At 45.7% G+C, this 19592-nt stretch overlaps 1 protein-coding gene across 1 annotated transcript; it reads left to right on the top strand.

Annotated features, from left to right (window-relative positions):
• The first annotated feature begins 3270 nt into the window (after window positions 1-3270).
• Window positions 3271-12167, top strand: LOC139416542 (properdin-like). Its single transcript, XM_071165292.1, has 10 exons — window positions 3271-3426; window positions 8774-8918; window positions 9036-9217; window positions 9311-9481; window positions 9610-9804; window positions 9950-10123; window positions 10437-10625; window positions 11357-11468; window positions 11706-11832; window positions 11918-12167. The coding sequence occupies exons 1-9, from the start codon at window positions 3372-3374 to the stop codon at window positions 11830-11832; spliced, it is 1350 nt and encodes a 449-aa protein (XP_071021393.1). The 5' UTR covers window positions 3271-3371; the 3' UTR covers window positions 11918-12167.
• Window positions 12168-19592: the final 7425 nt, after the last annotated feature.

The raw sequence follows: 19592 nt of genomic DNA, 5'->3' as shown, positions 1-19592 counted from the left end.
CACCGTGGAGGATTGGATTGATCCATATAGCTTACATAACCGTGGTTACATATGTAACCTTCAGTATGTTTCACTATGTTGGATCACTCCAATATATTGGTATATTGGCATGCGCCCTCCATTCAAGGTAGTCCCAGCGGTCCAACTCCTGCCCTCGCCCAGGACAAGCAGCAGATGGGCTCTGTCTGTGGTGGCTCGGGCCACACTTCCTGGCAGGGGTACTGGGCACAGTAGACCGGACTAACAGCTCGCTGGCGCACCACTCCTGAGGGAGGGAGCTCAACCCCAGCCTGAGCCCGGCCGACCCACTTGCACATGGCCTCCAATCGCGCCAGGCACAGTTGTTCTGAGACCACCACACAAACAGACATCCAGTAGGGCGCTCCACCTCCCTCAAACCCAGGCACTGCATACACAAGTTACGCAGATCCTCAGGGGGGAATGCCACCATCACACTTGTCACAAAGGGAAGCCATAAGCTCAGCCAAGCCAACAAGGCCACGGAGCAGAGGTCCGACGCCCTGGGAGAGCTTATGTCGTGACCGCTTGGAGGAATAGGAACCCAGTGAGGGATAAATGACCCAGTACCTCTGCAAAAAAAAGGGAAGACCTGTGTGGGAAACGCAAGCGGACCAAAAAAAAACAGCAACAAGGTAATGGATTTTATTTGTTTTTACACCAACTGCAATATTACCTAGCCGGTTTAATATCCAAACAGTGAAAACAGCACAATATGGAGTAACTCCGTTAGGGAACTCCAAAGTTAATGTCTCAACGTAGTGGAAAGCCCACCACGATACTCTTCCAGTCGGCAAGTTGTGGAAGGGAAATTCGTTTGTGGCAGCAAAAGCCATACTAATGGATGCACACGGAGTCGTAGTGTAACGCTAAGTATGACAAACCACGGGTGGTAGATGCAGATCAACTGTGCGCAGCGAGTGGAACACTCAAGAGGAGAGACTGGCCATGTGGCTGGCTGCTCCAGGCTGTAGGATATTACGCAAGATATTACACTTACCACTTACCACTTACTTACCAAGCGAAAGTCAGAAAGTTTGTACCTCAAACCATATGGACGTCCGCTGAGAAAAATGAAAGAGACTGTATGTCGTGGCCATGGGGTCTATATATAGGGGCGGACCCCAGCCATGACACAGGTGTACACGGGAGTAAATCTGTAAATCCTCACCTCGGATGTATCCCTCCGCCGCGGAGTGATACCAATATATTGGAGTGATCCAATATAGTGAAACATAACACTTCAACTACAATAAGATTGTCAGTAACAGTTACAAAAAAGTGTTTTTCTTGTTATGACTGTGATATGTTGTTGTTGTTTATCTAACCTTAGTTGAATGCATTGACTGTAAGCCTTTCTGGATAAGAGTGTCTGCTAAAAGGCCAACCTGTAAATGTAAAAAGGAACACTGCTTCTACAGTACCAGTCAAAAGTTTGGACACCTACTAATTTACTATTTTCTACAATGTAGAATTATAGTGAAGACATCAAAACTATGAAATAACACACATGTAATTTTATATTTCTCAAAGTAGCCACCCTTTGCCTTGATGGCAGCTTTGCAAACTCTTAGCATTCTCTCAACCAGCTTCACGAGAAATGCTTTTCCAACAGTCTTGAAGGAGTTCCCACATGCTGAGCACTTGTTGGCTGATTTTCCTTCACTCAAACCATCTCGATTCGGTTGAGGTCAGGTAATTGTGAAGGCCAGGTCATCTGATGCAGCACTCCATCACTTTCTTTGGTCAAATAGCCCTTACACAGCCTGGAGGTGTGTTTTGGGTCATTGCCCTTGTGATAGTCCCACTAAGCGCAAACCAGATGGGATGGCGTATCACTGCTGAATGCTATGGTAACCATGCTGGTTAAGTGTGCCTTGAATTACTAAATAAATCACAGACAGTGTCACCAGCAAAGCACCCCTCACACCATCACACCTCCTCCTCCATGCTTCACGGTGGGAACCACACATGCGGAGATCATCTGTTCACCTACTCTGTGTCTCACGAAGACACAGCGGTTGGAACCAAAAATCTCAGGACAGATTTCTACGGGCTAATGTCCATTGCTCGTGTTTCTTGGCCCAACAGGTCTCTCCTTATTGGTGTCCTTTAGTAGTGGTTTCTTTACAGCAATTTTACCATGAAGGCCTGATTCACGCAGTCTCCTCTGAACAGTTGATGTTGAGATGTGTCTGTTACTTGAACTCTGTGAAGCATTTATTTGGGCTGCAATCTAAGGTGCAGTTAAATCTAATGAACTTGTCCTCTGAAGCAGAGGTAACTTTGGGTCTTCCTTTCCTTTGGCAGTCCTCATGAGAGCCAGTTTCATCATAGTGCTTGATAGTTTTTGCGACTGCACTTGAAGAAACTTTAAAAGTTCTTGAAATTTTCCGGATTGACTGACCTTCATGTCTTAATGTAATGATGGACTGTCATATATTTGAACTGTTCTTGCCATAATATGGACTTGGTCTTTTAACAAATAGGGCTATCTTCTGTATACCACTCCTACCTTGTCACAACACAACTGATGGGCTCAAACGCATTAAGAAGGAAATCATCTCTACAAAGAACTTTTAACAAGGCACACCTGTTAATTGAAATGCATTTCAGGTGATTACCTCATGAAGCTGGTTGAGAGAATGCCAAGAGTGTGCAAAGCTGTCATCACGGCAAAGGATGGCTCCTTTGAAGAATCTAACATATCAAATATATTTTGGTTTGTTTAACACTTTTTTGGTTTGTACATGATTCCATATGTGTTATTTCATAGTGTTGATGTCTTCACTATTATTCTGCAATGTAGAAAATAGTACAAGTAAAGACAAACCCTGGAATGAGTAGGTGTGTCCGAACTTTTGACTCGTACTGTCTCACAAGTTTGGAAGGTACAGCACAGTGCAGCAGAGCACAGTAGAGTTTAGTACCATTGTACTGTACTTTACTGTACTGCACTCTACTGTATTGTACTGTACTCTGCTGTACTGTACTGTATGCTGTACTGTCCAAACTTATGAAGCATAGACATCTATGATTGACCAAATCTGAACCAAAACATGTTTGGGCCAAATCAAGGCCCATCCAGACCGGACCAAAAATCTACATCCATGGACGTTGAAATCAAGGCCGGTCTGGACCAGAAGAAAAAGAGGTCTGGACCCAAAAAAAGACGTCCAAAAGACACCGCTGTCGGTACGTGCTTACTGGGGAGTTTATTAACCTTACGGGAATGGGATGCACATCTTTCCTGTTTTTTTTTCCCAATAAAGTGAAACATTAACCAGATAAGCCTGCTAGAGTGGACAGAGAGCTTACAGTAAGAAGTACTAGGCATAGACAAAGACAGAGAAATGGTGCAGTTGTTGTGGACTTCATTAGTGTTGCTGATGACAATAAGGGAATCAGGTCAGTGCCTTTACTATTGTTGTTTAAGTAACACTAGAATAAATGTGATATTTAAAAATATTGATTTGTGAACAACACTTCACTTTACTGCTAGACACCACATTACTTTTAAATTCTGGCTCTGGCATCATAACTGAGAAGAATGGCATAAGTGATGCTTTTAATCATTTTATCTCGGCAGGCTTTTTGTTTGAGAGAAACGGTGGTATAATTGACCCCAGTCAGTCAATCGACTGCTCTTCCTTCTGCTAGCCTCTAGCCAACATGACGGTTAACTCGTCAACTTCTAGTGAATCTCTGTTTTCATTTCAACAATTTACTACCTGTGATGTGCTAGATGCCTTGCTTAAGATTGATGTAAAAAAAAGAATCCACTCAGGCTGATGTGCTTGATCCATTTTTGCTGCAGTTCTCGGCCACCCTGATTGATGAATCATTAACCCATATTTTTAATCTGACGATTATATCTGGTACTATCCACAAGGTTTGGAATCCGGCCCATGTTCTACCCCTTCACAAAGCTGGTGACCCTTGTGACCTAAATAACTATTGCCCAATTTTTTTCTTTCTTGCCTAGCTAAAATATGTGAATCCTTGATTAATTCTCAGCAAAGATATTTTTCTTTGAAATGTATACTAAATGTAAATCAGGTCATAGCACTATCTCTGCTGCATTCCTAGTTATAAATGATGTGGTTAACTGTATATTATTCCTTCCAAACCACTCATTGTTGAATTTGGGATTTCCAACTTGTTGTGTAATGTTTATGTCCAATGGCTGATGAGCACCGATACATTTAATCTATAATTTCTCTTCATGTGACAAGGATTGAAAAAGATTTTCCAGTATATTGTCAATTTGATTCATGATGATGACTGCTTGTCGAGCTTGCTAGCTAAATTCTTTAAAGTATGACGTTGACATGATCAGTCCAATCAAAGCTACGGTAAATAAAACCTAATTTTATCTGTGGCCAATGACCTTGAGCCTTCTTGGATGGGCACTTCTAATGTAAATCTATGGCACCACCCAAGGTGCTTGAATTATCAAGCTCTCCCCGTAAATGTTGCGGTGACGTAGTGTCCCCATGAGTGACAGAACACTGAGCCATTCATAGCGCAACAAGAGAACATTACCAACTCCTACGCTCCTTTTTTTCCGCTGGCTGCCCCACCACCCCAGAAAGCACTGAGCTAGACTGAAACACCTGTTTTTTGAAGCTGCCATACTCAAGAAAGCAAAAAAGAGACAATGTTTGTATGCAGCTTTACTAACTCAATGATTTTCTTTTAACATTGTTTGCAAACTGATATGTAACAAGTACAGTGCATTGTAAAAGTATTCACCGCCCTTGGCCTTTTTCCTATTTTGTTTCATTACAACCTGTAATTTAAATTGGTTTTTATTTGGATTTCATGTAACAGACATACACAAAATAGTTGAAATTGGTGAAGTGAAATAAAAACAACTTGTTTCAAAAAATTATAACAAATAAAAAACTTTAAAGTCGTGCGTGCATATGTATTCACCCCCTTTGCTATGAAGCCCCTAAATAAGATCTGGTGCAACCAATTACCTTTAGAAGTCACATAATTAGTTAAATAAAGTCCACTGTGAGCAATCTAAGTGTCACATGATCTGTCACATGACCTCAGTATATATACACCTGTTCTGAAAGGCCCCAGAGTCTGCCACACCACTAAGCAAGGGGCACCACCAAGCAAGCGGCACTATGAAGACTAAGGAGCTCTCCAAACAGGTCAGGGACAAAGTTGTGGAGAAGTACAGATCGGGGTTGGGTTATAAAAAAGTATCAGATACTTTGATCATCCCACAGAGCACCATTAAATCCATTATTAAAAACATGAAATAATATGGCACCGCAACATACCTGCCAAGAGAGGGCCGCCCACCAAAACTCACGGACCATGCAAGGAGGGCATTAATCAGAGAGACAACAAAGTGACCAATGATAACCCTGAAGGAGCTGCAAAGCTCCACAGCGGAGATTGGAGTATATGTCCATAGGACCACTGTAAGCTGTACACTCCACAGCTGGGCTTTAAAGAAGAGTGGCCAGAAAAAAGCCATTACTTAAAGAAAACAATAAGCAAACACGTTTGTTGTTTGCCAAAAGGCATGTGGGAGACTCCCCAAACATATTGAAGAAGGTACTCTGCTCAGATGAGACTAAAATTGAGCTTTTTGGCCATCAAGGAAAACGCTATGTCTGGCGCAAACCCAACACCTCTCATCACCCCGAGAATACCATCCCCACAGTGATCATGCTGTGGAAATGGCAGCATCATGCTGTGAGAATGTTTTTCATCGGCAGGGACTTGGAAACTGGTCAGAATATAAGGAATGATGTATGGTGCTACATACAGGGATATTCTTGAGGGAAACATGTTTCAGTCTTCCAGAGATTTGAGACTGGGACGGTTCACCTTCCAGAAGGACAATGACCCTAAGCATACTGCTAAAGCAACACTTGAGTGGTTTAAGGGGAAACATTTACATGTCTTGGAATGGCCTTTGCATCTTCAAAGTGGTCGTCAGGTTGTGTAAATCAAAAGATACAAACCCCCCAAAAATCTATTTTAATTCCAGGTTGTAAGGCAACAAAATAGGAAAAATGCCAAATGGGGTGAGTACTTTCGCAAGCCACTGTCTAAATGCCAAAATAACATGCAACACAGGGAGAAATAAATAAATGTATCTTTAAGCTAAACAGGTGGGCCTCAAACAGGTTGGGCTCTGCCCCACCTGCCCTTAATGATAGGTCGTCACTGGTCTGAACTACAGTCTACCTTCACTGTATTACAGAAAAACTTTATGGACCAGAAATTAATATTGAAAACAGGTAAAACTAAGTCTGTTGTTGTCTAGAGCTCATACAAATAATTTAAACATATGTACTTTGGATGGTGTCCATATTTATCTTGTCCCTGATTACAAATATCTGGGCATTTGGATAGATGAAAATCTGTCTTTTAAAATGCATAATGATGAGTTACTTAAGAAGCTGAGAGTAAATATGTATTCTATAGAAATAGGTCATGCCTTTTGCAAAATAGTAGAAGTAGAAGGCAGATTATTCAGTTGACATTCCTGTCAGTCCTAGACTATGGCGACATCATATGTATAAATGCAGCTGCCACTTTATTAAAACCGTTAGATTATCAGAGGCACTTTATTACGGGCGACAGTTTCGGTACTCATCCCTGCATTCTCTACCTGAAATTTGCTTGGCCCTCTTTGATGTCACATAGGTTGATACATCGCTATGTTTTCATGTATGAAGCCCTTTTACAAAAACTTGACTGTAACTAACATCATTACTAAACTTTAGACTTACCCGGTCTAAGGGATGGCTAACCCTGGAAATTCCTTCGGTCGCTGTGTTAACTGAAATCTGGTTTACCTTTCTTATACCTTATTTGAGGAACAATCTTCAAAATGTTATTAAATTACTGACCTTATTCATGACCATGTTTTTCTCTCAGCTTGCATTTTGTATTTTTATTTTGATGTGTGTATTTTCTGTAATTCAGCGCATGTGGCAAATAAAGGTTCATTTGATCTGTAAAAAGAGACCTTGGTGTCAGTATGACTCCCTGACAAACGAAAGGTTCAGTAAAAATAAATATGGTGAAATACTAGAAAAATGATTGAAGCATTGATTAGAATCTATGAATGATCTACAGTTGAAGTCGGAAGTTTATATACGCTTAGGTTGGAGTCATTAAAACTCGTTTTTCAACCACACCACAAATGTCTTGTTAACAAACTATAGTTTTGGCAAGTCGGTTAGGACATCTACTTTGTGCATGACACAATTAATTTTTCCATCAATTGTTTACAGACAGATTATTTCACTTATAATTCACTGTATCACAATTCCTGTGGGTCAGAAGTTTACCTACACTAAGTTGACTGTGCCTTTAAACAGCTTGGAAAATTCCAGAAAATGTTGTCATGGCTTTAGAAGCTTCTGAAGGGCTAATTGACAACATTTTAGTCAATTGGAGGTGTACCTGTGGATATATTTCAAGGTCTACCTTCAAACTCAGTGTTTCTTTGCTTGACATCATGGGAAAATAAGAATAAATCAGCCAAGACCTCAGAAAATAAATTGTAGACCTCCACAAGTCTGGTTCATCCTCGGGAGCAATTTCCAAACGCCTGAAGGTACCATGTTCATCTGTACAAACAATAGTACGCAAACATAAACACCATGGGACCACGCAGCCGTCATACCGCTCAGGAAAGAGATGCGTTCTGTTTCCTAGAGATGAACATACTTTGGTGCAAAAAGTGCAAATCAATCCCAGAACAACAGCAAAGGACCTTGTCTAGATGCTGGAGGAAACAGGTACAAAAGTATCAATATCCACAGTAAAACGAGTCCAATATCGACATAACCTGAAAGGCCGCTCAGCAAGGAAGAAGCCACTGCTCCAAAACCACCATAAAAAAGCCAGACTACGGTTTGCAACTGCACATGGGGACAAAGATCATACTTTTTGGAGAAATGTCCTCTGGTCTGATGAGACAAAAATAGAACTGTTTGGCCATAATGACCATCGTTATGTTTGGAGGAAAAAGGGGGAGGCTTGCAAGCCAAAGAATACCATCCCAACCGTGAAGCTAGGGGGTGGCAGCATCATGTTGTGGCGGTGCTTTGCTGCAGGAGGGACTGGTGCACTTTAAAAAATAGATGGCATCATGAGGTAGGAAAATTATGTGGATATATTGAAGCAACATCTCAAGACATCAGTCAGAAGGTTAAAGCTTGGTCGCAAATGGGTCTTCCAAATGGACAATGATCCCAAACATACTTCCAAAGTTGTGGAAAATGGCTTAAGGACAACAAAGTCAAGGTATTGGAGTGGCCATCGCAAAGCTATGACCTCAATCCTATAGAAGATTTGTGGGCAGAACTGAAAAAGCGTGTGTGAGCAAGGAGGCCTACAAACCTGACTCAGTTACACCAGCTCTGTCAGGAGGAATGGGCCAAAATTGACCCAACTTATTGTGGGAAGGTTGTGGAATGCTACCCAAAACGTTTGACCAAAGTTAAACCATTTAAAGGCAATGCTACCAAATACTAATTGAGTGTATGTAAACTTCTGACCCACTGGGATCGTGATGAAAGCTGAAATAAATCATTCTCTCTACTATTATTCTTACATTTCACATTGTTAAAATAAAGTGGTGATCCTAACTGACCTCAGACGGGGAATGTTTACTTGGATTAAATGTCAGGAATTGTGAAAAACTGAGTTTAAATGTATTTGGCTGAGGTGTATGTAAACTTCCAACTTCAACTGTATATGTTTCCAGTATCACAGGAGGTGAACTGTTACAGCAGCTTTGATTCTGGAAATTGTGACGATCTCTGGCTACTGGGAGAAGTGACAATGGATGACTGTTGTCTTAACCCTCACTACGGATACATTGGAGCAGACAGAAAATGCAAGTCTTGTGGGTGAGTACAGAGTAATACGAAATGCTCTGAGACCAGGTTGGTGTCAATGAGTTTCAGATTTGAACATCCAATGTCCCAGTGCAGGATGTGATTTGTTGTGTTTTTTGACACCTGTAGGCCACCTTCATGGTCTGAATGGACTGCTTGGGGCCGCTGCTCTGTCTCCTGTAAGGAGGGAGTTTCGCAGAGACAACGAGAATGCCAGGGACAGGGAAAATGTGCTCAGACGACTACCCATAAAGAGATTCAGAAACTCGCGTTAGAGACCAAAGTCTGCATTGATTCAAGCTGTTGTCCAGGTACATACTCTATAACAGACAGGGAACATAAATTAAAAAATATCAGAAGTTTTTTTTGGGCTTCTTTTGATGATCTTGCCTAACATTTTTAAGAACAAGGCCAATGGAGTAAGTGGGGTCAGTGGCAGCCCTGCTCAGTGACTTGTAATAAGGGCGTAAGAAACAGAGTGAGGACATGCACCGAACCCCAACCTAGATGTGGAGGCAGCTGTGACGGTCCAAGTGAAGAAAAGGAACCCTGCGTGGTTGATCTCATCTGTCCAAGTAAAGACCATCAGGATTTAGACAATACACACTATTCCTTCATGTGCAGTAACCATCACCATACATGATACAAGTTTGGCATGTCTTTCCACTGGAGTAAGTCCGCTCTCCTCTTCTTTTGACTGTAGCTCATGGTGGTTGGTCTAACTGGGATGGCTGGCAGCCATGCTCAGGCACTTGTGGGGGGGAGAATTTACCCAGACCTACACAGCGGCGCAACAGATCATGCAACAACCCACCACCGTCCTCAGTGCCCCCTGGTGACGAATGCCCTGGGTTAGGGAGCAACACTAGGACCTGTGATGAGCTTCCTTTCTGTCCTGGTAAGTGGCATTGCAAAGCAATCCTATTTTCCTCTGAGGTTCTGACTGCTACCCTAAAGTTTTTACTTGTTTACATACACAGAATGTAGCAATGACATGTACTCCTACTGTATGTGAAACAAACCTCCCTCTTTATCCTCAACAGTGAATGGTAACTGGGGGCTGTGGGGCCCCCCCAGCTCCTGCTCCGTTACCTGTGGGATGGGGATTCATGAAATGCTCAGACAGTGTAACAACCCAGCCCCTAAACATGGAGGTCTGCCCTGCTTTGGATCCAATAAAGACCAAAAAATCTGCAATACCAAAAAACATTGCCCAGGTAAAATATTGACAGCCAGAAGAGAACCCATTCCCTCTGCCCATTTCATCAATTATTTACATTTGAGCAAATATTGTTTTTAGCAGAATAGCCATTTGATAAAATTGCCTCTCTTAGAAGGATTATAGCTGTCAACAGCTGATGTTCAGTTTAGACGTTTATTTTATCACTGTAATTAGAATAATATTATACACTTTTACAGAAATACTATTAAGGTATACAGTACTCTGTAGTGAAAACATTGTATCCTTCTTGTCCTCCTAACAACTGTAAGACTTCCCATGAGGATAATAGTTATTTCTTTGTCCAACAGTGGATGGTCAGTGGTCGCAGTGGGGGAGATGGGAAGAATGTAAATCTAATAGAGGAAAAATTAGTTGTCGAAAAATTGGTGGACAGCAAAGACGGCAAAGATGGTGTGAACACGCAGGTTTTGATGGGAAGACGTGTGAAGGAAAGATTACAGACTACAGGGCCTGCTATGACATTAACTCATGTCACTGTGAGTTAAACAAGTTTTAGCTTCCATTTATTAAGCTGTGTTGTTTGCTTTCTTTCATTACATTTTATTCAGCCCAAGTGTTGTATGTTTTTGCAGTGATAATTGGATTATACAAATTATGCATTTCATATGCAGTAGGCTAAAGGCATCCACATGCATAGGTTTGGTTTGCTCCTTGCTGAACTCGGCTAGGCGAAGTGATCGTCTGTGTTCGCATACTCCCTTAAAATATCTTCGCTTGAAAAACAAGAAAAAAGTGGCAATATTACTGTTTGTCCCACTTGAGATGCCGAAGCAACAAGTACACTTCCTGAAAAGATTCCAAATGAATCATAGATAACTCAATACATCTGTAATTAATTTTGACATTTTTGCAGAGGTCTTAGTCTCACAATTGCACATTTAACTAAGATGTTTGGGGCAGTATTTCTCAAATGAGAAAATGTGTATGAAAACGAATCATTTGTTGTTTAATGACAAACACTTCATAGAAGAATCCCTACTGTTGACCAATCACAGATGAAGGGGCGTAAACTTCAGCTACCAAACTCCAACAAGCCTAAAAATATATATTGTGTGCTCGAACAGCCAGATAAAATACAGCCTAATACCAAAATGAACAAAAACGTCACAAAATGTTTTCATAATATACGTGTGAACTGTTTAGACTGGGAAGAAAATGGTAAGCTTAAGAAGTAATATTCCTCACATAATGCTTCACTTGTGTTTAGTTGATGGTAAGTGGAGTGAATGGAGTGAGTGGAGTCTGTGTGATCCCCCCTGTGGAGAAGGAGCCAAAAGGACCAGAGAACAAAAGTGCATACCTGATCTGTCTGCATATGAGTAAGGAGACTGACTGTATAATATATACTATTCCCTGATTAACCAAGTAGCTTGTGTGTATCCGCTCCTATGCCTCTTAATAAATAGGCTACATACGATTTATGCATGGCTTGGTCTCTGTGGCACATTCAGGATTATCCGGTGCAGTGTGAAATCTATGCACTCTGCTGTGTTTTGCTGTGTCAGGTGTAAATTAGGTGAATCTAACTTTTTATTTGCTATTTGTTTCCTTGCCAGTGAGACAGTAGGGTTTCATATTAAGGTTAAAGCCTACTTTGATGGGAAACCATTTGCGAACTGTACACCGTTGAAGGACCCAAAACAAAGTCTGGCCTGTATGAATGTTCCTCCATGTGACACATAGGTAATATCTTATTAACACTGCTTTCAGTTACAATATGAATTTCAAATGTACTTTGGTCAGCTCTAATGCTTTCTCTAAATTTCAGAGTTTTTCCTGAATCTTTTGACTGCTTTGAGGAGGACTTAAGACAACTCAATGTTCAACAACCATCAAACCACAAGTCTGGAGGGGAATACACATTGTCAATTTCTAGCAATGTGATTTCACTGCCTTTGGTCATGTGTCTGTGCAGCCTTCATGAACCATCAGTAACACAAAGTAGTTTATTATGACTACACATTTCATAATAGTGTAATTTCCCGAAGAAATAAAAACATTGTTCACCTCCTTTCAGCTTATTACTTTAGTCTGAGACATTTTTTTTATGAGCTGGAGCAATTATGGCAAACTTAATTAAATCATACAAATTTGGTGAAGTGTTTGACTTTAGGCATTTTAGACTAATTATATTAATATTTCTACTCAAAACCAAAATGTAACATTATGCAATATTTACTGTAGTTAGACGGGTGTGATGAGCAATGCAGGGAAATGGATTGGTGCAGTGTGGATGATAATGTGTTGAAAGTGCTGTGTATGCCTCTGGTAGTTTTTATTTATTTATTCCTGTGTATTCTTCAAACATGTCTGGGCATTCCTGTCTTATACGGGACACCATACAGGAAAGTATCAAATTGCACATTCTTTATTAGCAGAACACTGCTTCCACAGTATTATGTGAAGTATGGTCTATTCTACATGGAACTGTTACACTGGAAAGTTATCAAAACACTTTGTTTAGAGTATCTACATAAGTTCAGCAATTGCCCTCTTCTCATATTACTCTGTAGGCTACTTACCAGTGCAAAGCTTCCTCCTGGAGGAAGGTTTGAATTGGTCATTAGGCAGTAATCTACAGAGTGGTATGAGAAGAGTGCCATCCACCTGCATCTCACATCTGCCTGTTGTTATTGAACTATGCTTGCTGGACCCATGGGTTGAGGCAAACTGTCATCCAGGATGAAGTGTCATGTACTCTACCCATCCTGCCACCTGACTGCACCTGTCTATAACCTGTAATACATGACATACTATAGATTGAAGGGACTTCATCACCCACTGGAGACAGAACCTCACCCAGAGTGCTGTGCATGTTAGTGTGTGGTTAGACAGCTGAAGTTGTACTCTACACACAATTTAGAAAATAAAACTAAGTGTATGCATACTGTCTTTATATGCACACCAATATGATACTTACAGCGTAAGGTTTTGTCTTTGTAGCACGAATACATATCGATTTTTAGTCAATGTATTGTAACGACCCTGGGTGTATAAGAGCGGAAATCGACTGCCGAACGAACATGCTTTTGCGGCACAGTCGATAGCGCGCCGGACCTCGGGCTCGAAGGTCGAGGGTTCGAGACCTGCTCCCTGCTGTTTCATTACAGTATCTACACAAGCTGGGCTATGTTTTTGCAAAGTTCACGTTGTAGCCTTCACCTGTTGTAGGGAGATTAGTAGTTCTGGGCTTTGTCTCACGGGAAAGATCTAAAACAGCGCACATAAGGAGAGACGAGACAAAAGTAGCTAGTTATATAATATTGTGTTGTAGGACAGCTGAGCTGACTCAAGACTGGGAATTCAACTCACAGTTGATACCTTTTCCACGGTAACATATTTAACTAGGCAAGTCAGTTAATAACAAATTCTCATTTACAATGGCAGCCTAAGAACAGTGGGTTAACTTCCTTGTTCAGGGGCAGAACGACAGATGTTTACCTTGTCAGCTTGAGGGTTTGATGCTGGCCTAACGGTGTAACCACTAGGCTACCTACCGCCATTTACATGACGCAATGAAACGTTGAAGCTAAATTGCACGCTACTTTTGTAGCAAGGTGTTGTAGAGTGTCATAAAAAACACATTCCTGACACTGGCTCTTGCCATCTTGACAAAATTGATTTGACAGAGAAATATCAGTTACAGTAGATAGGACTGCCAACTGCAGTTATCAGCAAGCTATGCTAGCTAGCTGCTGTCAGCTTGGCTAAACACAAGGTCAGCGCAGACTTTAGCCTACACATACTGTAGAACTGAATTAGCTCAGCATCTTGAGAGATGGCAAGTCAGTCAGGTGGGGATAAGTCCTCAACTTCAAAATGTAGTTATCTCCTAGCAAAGTTAACTTTGCTTATCTCACTGTACTCACTACTGGCGTAGATAGAACAATGAGCCAGATATATTTTACTGGATGTATGAATGCGAATCATCCGGTTGGCGTTTCCACTCACTACCAAATATACTGTAACGACCCTGGGTTTATGAGCGCGGAAAGTAAAAACGTTGTTAAAAGTTAGCCAGCTAGGTAGCTGACTTCTGTGGCTAGCTACAGTAGGTGAGAACCGGGGTTGAAAATGCTTTGAGGGAATCCGAAGGTGGAGGTAGGGGACGATTATGGCCAATGAGGTGCGTGTGCATGGACGTCGGAGGATCTGGCTGAGGAGATCGCCAGGGCGTCGGGAGCCTCGATGTCCGCTTGAGGGAGGACGTTAAAGTGATGGCGGCTATAGCGGGCATGAGTCCTTTGTCGACTGTGCTTCGCGCAGATTCTGGTGGGCGGACCGAAGGGGTGACGTCGACGCGGCGGGACGAGGAATCTGGGGCTCAGGATGTAAACAAACATGGCGGCGCCCTGTTCCCGGCTGCGTCCGTATCGGTTAAGACCCCGAAGTATTCCGGTAAGGCGGATTGGGAAGCTTTTCATGCTCAGTTTGAACTGTTAGCTCATTTTAGGGGGTGGTCGAATGAAGAAAGGGCACTGCAGTTGGCTTTATGCCTCACGGATGATGCTCTGGTCTGTTTGATATTGATTAGCCCCGAGGACAGACATCATAATGGTGCTTTAGTGGGAGCACTGAGGAGGCGCTATGGACAGTGTGTACAGCCCGGGCTGCTGCGCTCCGAACTGAGTAATAGACGCAGGCAGCCTGGAGAGCCTCTACGGGTGCTAGCTAATGACATTGAGAGCCTGTTTCGGCGGGCATATGCTCACAGCGAGCTAGCACGGGACCAGTTCATACAGGCGCTCTCTCCTAAGGAGCTGCGCATACAGATCCAACTGGCACATCCTGAGTCATTGCAGATAGCCTTGGAGAGGGAGCTGGTGTGGGCTAGGGCTTTGGTGGGGGTGCAGGGAGACAGACCCTCTGTGCGGGCTGTGGGGCAGAGCAGCCCAGAGCCGGAAAAGCCTGCATGGGTGGCTGAAATGACAGAACTCATTCGTGCTGTGTCGCTAAAGACTACACGAAACACACACCCTGGTCCCAGGGTCTGCTGGGGTTGTAGCCAGCCAGGCCATCTGCACCGGGATTGCCCCATGTTCCCCAGAGCTCAGGGAAACGGCTCAGGGTCCGCATCATCTTCAGTAGGAACCCACCGGCACAGACGGGGAAGCAAGGCTCCACTTCCCCCAGAAGCAGACGAGGGCAAGCGGCTGGAGCCTGTTGCTGTGGTGGGCCGGGTCGGACCTGTGTTGGGGACTTTTGTCATGTCACTGTGGAGGGGGTGCCCTGCTCTGCCCTGGTGGACACTGGGTCCACAGTAACTCTGGTGAGGCCGGATATTGTGCCAGGTTGGACTCAGTGTGAGCCCACAACTGTGCAGCTCCGCACAGTCACAGGTGAGCTGGCACCCATGAAAGGGGATAATGACGCTGACAGTAGGGGGCAGGACTGTGTGTCATCCTGTGTGGGTGGTGACTGTGCAGGACCCTTGTATCCTGGGGTTGGACTTTCTTAGGAGCACAGGCTGCCTGTTAGACCTAAATGGGGGCACAACTGAGCTTCCAGGGAGGGCCGGCAGTCACCATGGCCCCCCCTAATGTCACATTCACTCAACCCAACAAACCCTTTACTCCAACAGTTAAAGCAGCAGAGACTCATGGCTGCCCCTCCTCCCCAACATCTGTGTGTGACTTTCCCCCAGCCCCCCTGTCACCTACGGCTGTGTGTTACATTCCCCCAGCTACCTCCACGACACATCTCTCCGTGAGTCTGGGCCGCGCCCCCCCAGCCCAGCTACCCCAGATGGGAGAGGAGAGAACACTGTCTGCAGTGAGGGAGATATGGGGGAGGAACTGTGTTGGTCTTGACCCCGAGCAGCAGGAACAGTTGTGGCAGTTGCTGTTTGAATTCAGAGACAGCTTTGCGCTGAGTGAGGAAGAGGTGGGTCAGACTCATCTGGTGCAGCATGAGATCGACACACGTGATGCTCGACCCACCAAGATGCGTCCCCGCCGTATCCCGCTGGCACGCCAGGAGGCGGCAGACAGGGCTGTGTTAGAGATGCAGCGGGCAGACTTCATTGATCCCTCAGACAGCCCCTGGGTGGTGCCAGTCGTCATGGTTCCTAAGAAGGGGGGCAAGCTGAGGTTCTGTGCGGACTACAGGCGGCTGAATGAGGTAACCAGGAAGGACTCATACCTTATACCACTTATCGATGAGTCGCTGGACCTGGTTAGGGGGTCCGCCTGGTTCTCCTCACTAGACCTCCTAGGTGGCTATTGGCAGGTGCCCCTCTCCCCAGAGGCCAGAGCCAAACCTGCGTTCTCCACTATCAGAGGACACTGGCAGTTCAAGGTCCTGTGCTTCGACCTGTGCAACGCTCCAGCTACTTTTGAGCATTTGATGGACAGCGTGCTGGATGGCATCCCCCGACAGCAGTGTCTGGTATACCTCGATGACATCCTGGCCCATGGCAGCCCCTTCCAGTCAGCCCTGGTGGCGCTTCGGCGTGTGCTGGAGTGGGTGGCTGCCGCAGGTCTGAAGCTCCACCCCGAGAAGTGCCACTTCATGAGGAGAGAGGTGTCCTTCTTGGTCCAGAGAGTGGGGAAGGAGGGTATCAGCACTATGGAGGACAAGGTGGGGGCTGTCCGAGACTGGCCCACCCCCACCAACCAGCGTCAGCTGAAGAGCTTCCTGGGCCTGGCCTCGTACTACAGGAGGTTTGTACGGGGCTTCTCAAGCGTCGCTTCTCCCATGAACCGCCTGCTGCCGAAGGACAAGGCCTTCACTTGGACCGTGGAGTGTGACGAGGCCTTCAACACCCTCAAACTGATCGAGACCCCCGTGCTCGCCGCCCCTGACCTCACCTTGCCCTTTATCCTGGACACAGACGCGAGCAATGTGGGCATGGGTGGGATGCTAGCCCAGGTGGGGCCAGAGAGGGAGAGAGTGGGGGCGTACTTCAGCAAAACATTTGACAAACATGAGCGCCGCTACTGTGTCACCCGGCGGGAGCTCTTGGCTGTTGTTGCTTCCGTCAAACACTTCAAATACTACCTGGGTGGCCTGACCTTTACTGTAAGGACTGACCACTCTGCTCTCCAGTGGCTCATGTCTTTCAGAGAGCCAGAGGGGCAGCTGGTTGGAGGAGCTTCAGCCGTATGACTTCACACAGGGCAGGGGCATGCCACTCCAACGCCGACGCCATGTCCCATCGGCCCTGTACTGCAGACGGCTGCCGCCACTGTGAGCGGAGAGAGCTGTGTGCTGAGGCGTGCGGGCCTGTCGGCTGTGAGCTGCAGACTGTCGACGTGGCTGAATGGGGGCAGCAGCAGGGACGGGACACAGACCTACAGCCAGTGCTACAGTGGGTAGAGGCGCAGGTGAGGCCACCATGAGGTGACAGCGCTCTCACTCGCGACAAAAGGGTTGTGGTCAAAGTTTGAGAGACTGCGGCTGGCTGATGGTGTGCTACAGCGGGCATGGAAAGAGTCAGCTACGGGAGAGGAGAGGTGGCAGGTGGTGGTCCCAAAAGCACTGCGGGAGGCTGTGCTCCAGAGTACTCATGGGGGGGGGGGGACTGGACACTTTGGGGTCACAAAAACACTCCGCCGCCTCCGTCAGGGCTTTTACTGGGGGCAGCTTAAGAGGGATGTGGAGGACTTTTGCCGCCGCTGTGACCACTGCACAGCGAGAAAGGGCCCCCCAGGCCGCTCTCATGCTCAGCTCCAACAGTTCCCATTGGGGGCTCTCATGGAGAGGGTGGGATGTAGTTGGGCCATTCCCCACCACAGACAGTGGAAACCACTGAGTGCTCACGGCCATGGACTATTTCACAAAATGGCCTAAGGCCTATGCTCTGCCTGACCAGGAGGCAGAGACCATTGTCGACGCCCTGATAGCGGGGATGTTCAGCAGGTTTGGAGCTGCAGAGTCCATCCACAGCGACCAAGGCAGAAACTTTGAGTCCTGTGTGTTCGCCACCATGTGTGAGAGGCTGGGTATGCACAAGACCCGCACTACTCCTCTCCATCCTCAAAGTGATGGCCTTGTGGAGCGCTTCAACAAAACGCTTGGACAGTAGCTGGCCATCGTCTCTGCCAAACACCAGCGTGACTGGGACAAGCACCTGCCTATGGTCCTCATGGCATGCTGCTCCGCTGTCCAAGACTCCACCTCCTGCACGCCTGCCCTCATGCTGGGGAGAGAGATTCGCACCCCTGCAGAGACAGCGTTTGGTCGGCCCCTGGATAGCCCTCATGTTCCCCCTGGGCCGGAGTATGCCCGGAGACTCCAGGACCGCCTGCAGACAGCCCACACCTTCGCCAAAGAGCAGCTGGTGAATGCAGGTGTGAGGCAGAAAAGGAACTACGACGTTCACACCCGGGGAAGGCACTTTGTGGATGGGGAGCTGGTCTGGGTCTATAGCCCCCTAAGAAAAAAAGGCAGATGCCCCAAGTTGGACAGTCACTGGGTGGGACCCTGCAGCATCCTGGAGAGGGTAGGGGAGGTTGTTTACCAGGTGTAGCTTCCTCCCAGGGGGAGAAAGGTGGCACTGCACCGGGACAGGTTAGCCTCATACAGCCTCATACAGCCTCATACAGAGGGGCTTCTTCTCCCCAAACTCCCCCCTGTGTCACCGCGTGGTTCCTCGGAGCCACGGACTGTATTCCCCATTCCCGCTTCCTTGTCCCCCATATCCCTTCCTTCATCCCCTGGGTCCCAGATGGGCAGCCCCCTGCCACGGATGGAGCCCCCTGTTTCACATCTGGACACTCTGCGACCATCACGGCCACGCAGGCAAAGGAGACCTCCGGGTCGCTTCAGAGACTTTGTTTGTTCCCTCGGGGACGAGGGACTTTGTGGTGGTGGGGTTGTGTAGCGGCCCGCACAGACAGCTGTGTGTTATGTGTTAGGCTATTAGTGGGTTGTGTTGTACTTACCAGTGTTCGCGGGGTCCGACATGCCAATCAACCTGCTATCTGCCAATCACGAGAATGCCTGGAATGTTCTGATGCCGGGCATCCTGGCGGTTGGCGGAGTGGCGTGGAGGGGGGTTGGGCAGGGGGATGGAGCATTGGAAGTTAAGACCAGGTTTAGCCATTGTTCTCTCTCTTACGTCTGGCCTTCACAAGAGAAGCTCACAGTTGGTTTGTGGGGTCTTTTATTTATTTGGCGTGGGCTACGGCCAAACAGTAGCCTGTGTAAAGTTGGGTTAATAAACCGTCAATTCGTAGACTCAAGCCTCAGTCTGGACAATTGTTCCTTTATGATCTAGTCAGGTCATTACAATATCAAGTACGGTGATGAGACAAAGCCCAGTGGCCGGCAGTGGGAGAAGATGGAGCGAGATCGATTTTGGCCGACATTCTGTTAATTTTCTCATCTATGAAATATTTGATCTCCATACAGTTTTCTGTTTCCAAAACTAAAATCTATAACAGAGTGGGCTGCGTTTTGTAGACTTTACCCTTTGCCAATGATTTTTTTTAAATGCATTG

This window comes from Oncorhynchus clarkii, chromosome 9, assembly GCF_045791955.1.
Source record: "Oncorhynchus clarkii lewisi isolate Uvic-CL-2024 chromosome 9, UVic_Ocla_1.0, whole genome shotgun sequence".
In the NCBI taxonomy this organism is placed as follows: Eukaryota; Metazoa; Chordata; class Actinopteri; order Salmoniformes; family Salmonidae; genus Oncorhynchus; species Oncorhynchus clarkii.
Note: the sequence above shows the minus strand (reverse complement) of the source record. Positions and strands in the feature narration are given on the sequence as shown.

Bases quoted from the DNA above. Each gene is read 5' to 3' on its own strand.
- LOC139416542 (XM_071165292.1), top strand. From the start codon at position 3,372: ATGGTGCAGTTGTTGTGGACTTCATTAGTGTTGCTGATGACAATAAGG. The intron at 10,626-11,356 runs GTGAGTTAAACA...ACTTGTGTTTAG, and splicing joins TGACATTAACTCATGTCACT to TTGATGGTAAGTGGAGTGAA. The intron at 11,469-11,705 runs GTAAGGAGACTG...TTTCCTTGCCAG, and splicing joins CCTGATCTGTCTGCATATGA to TGAGACAGTAGGGTTTCATA.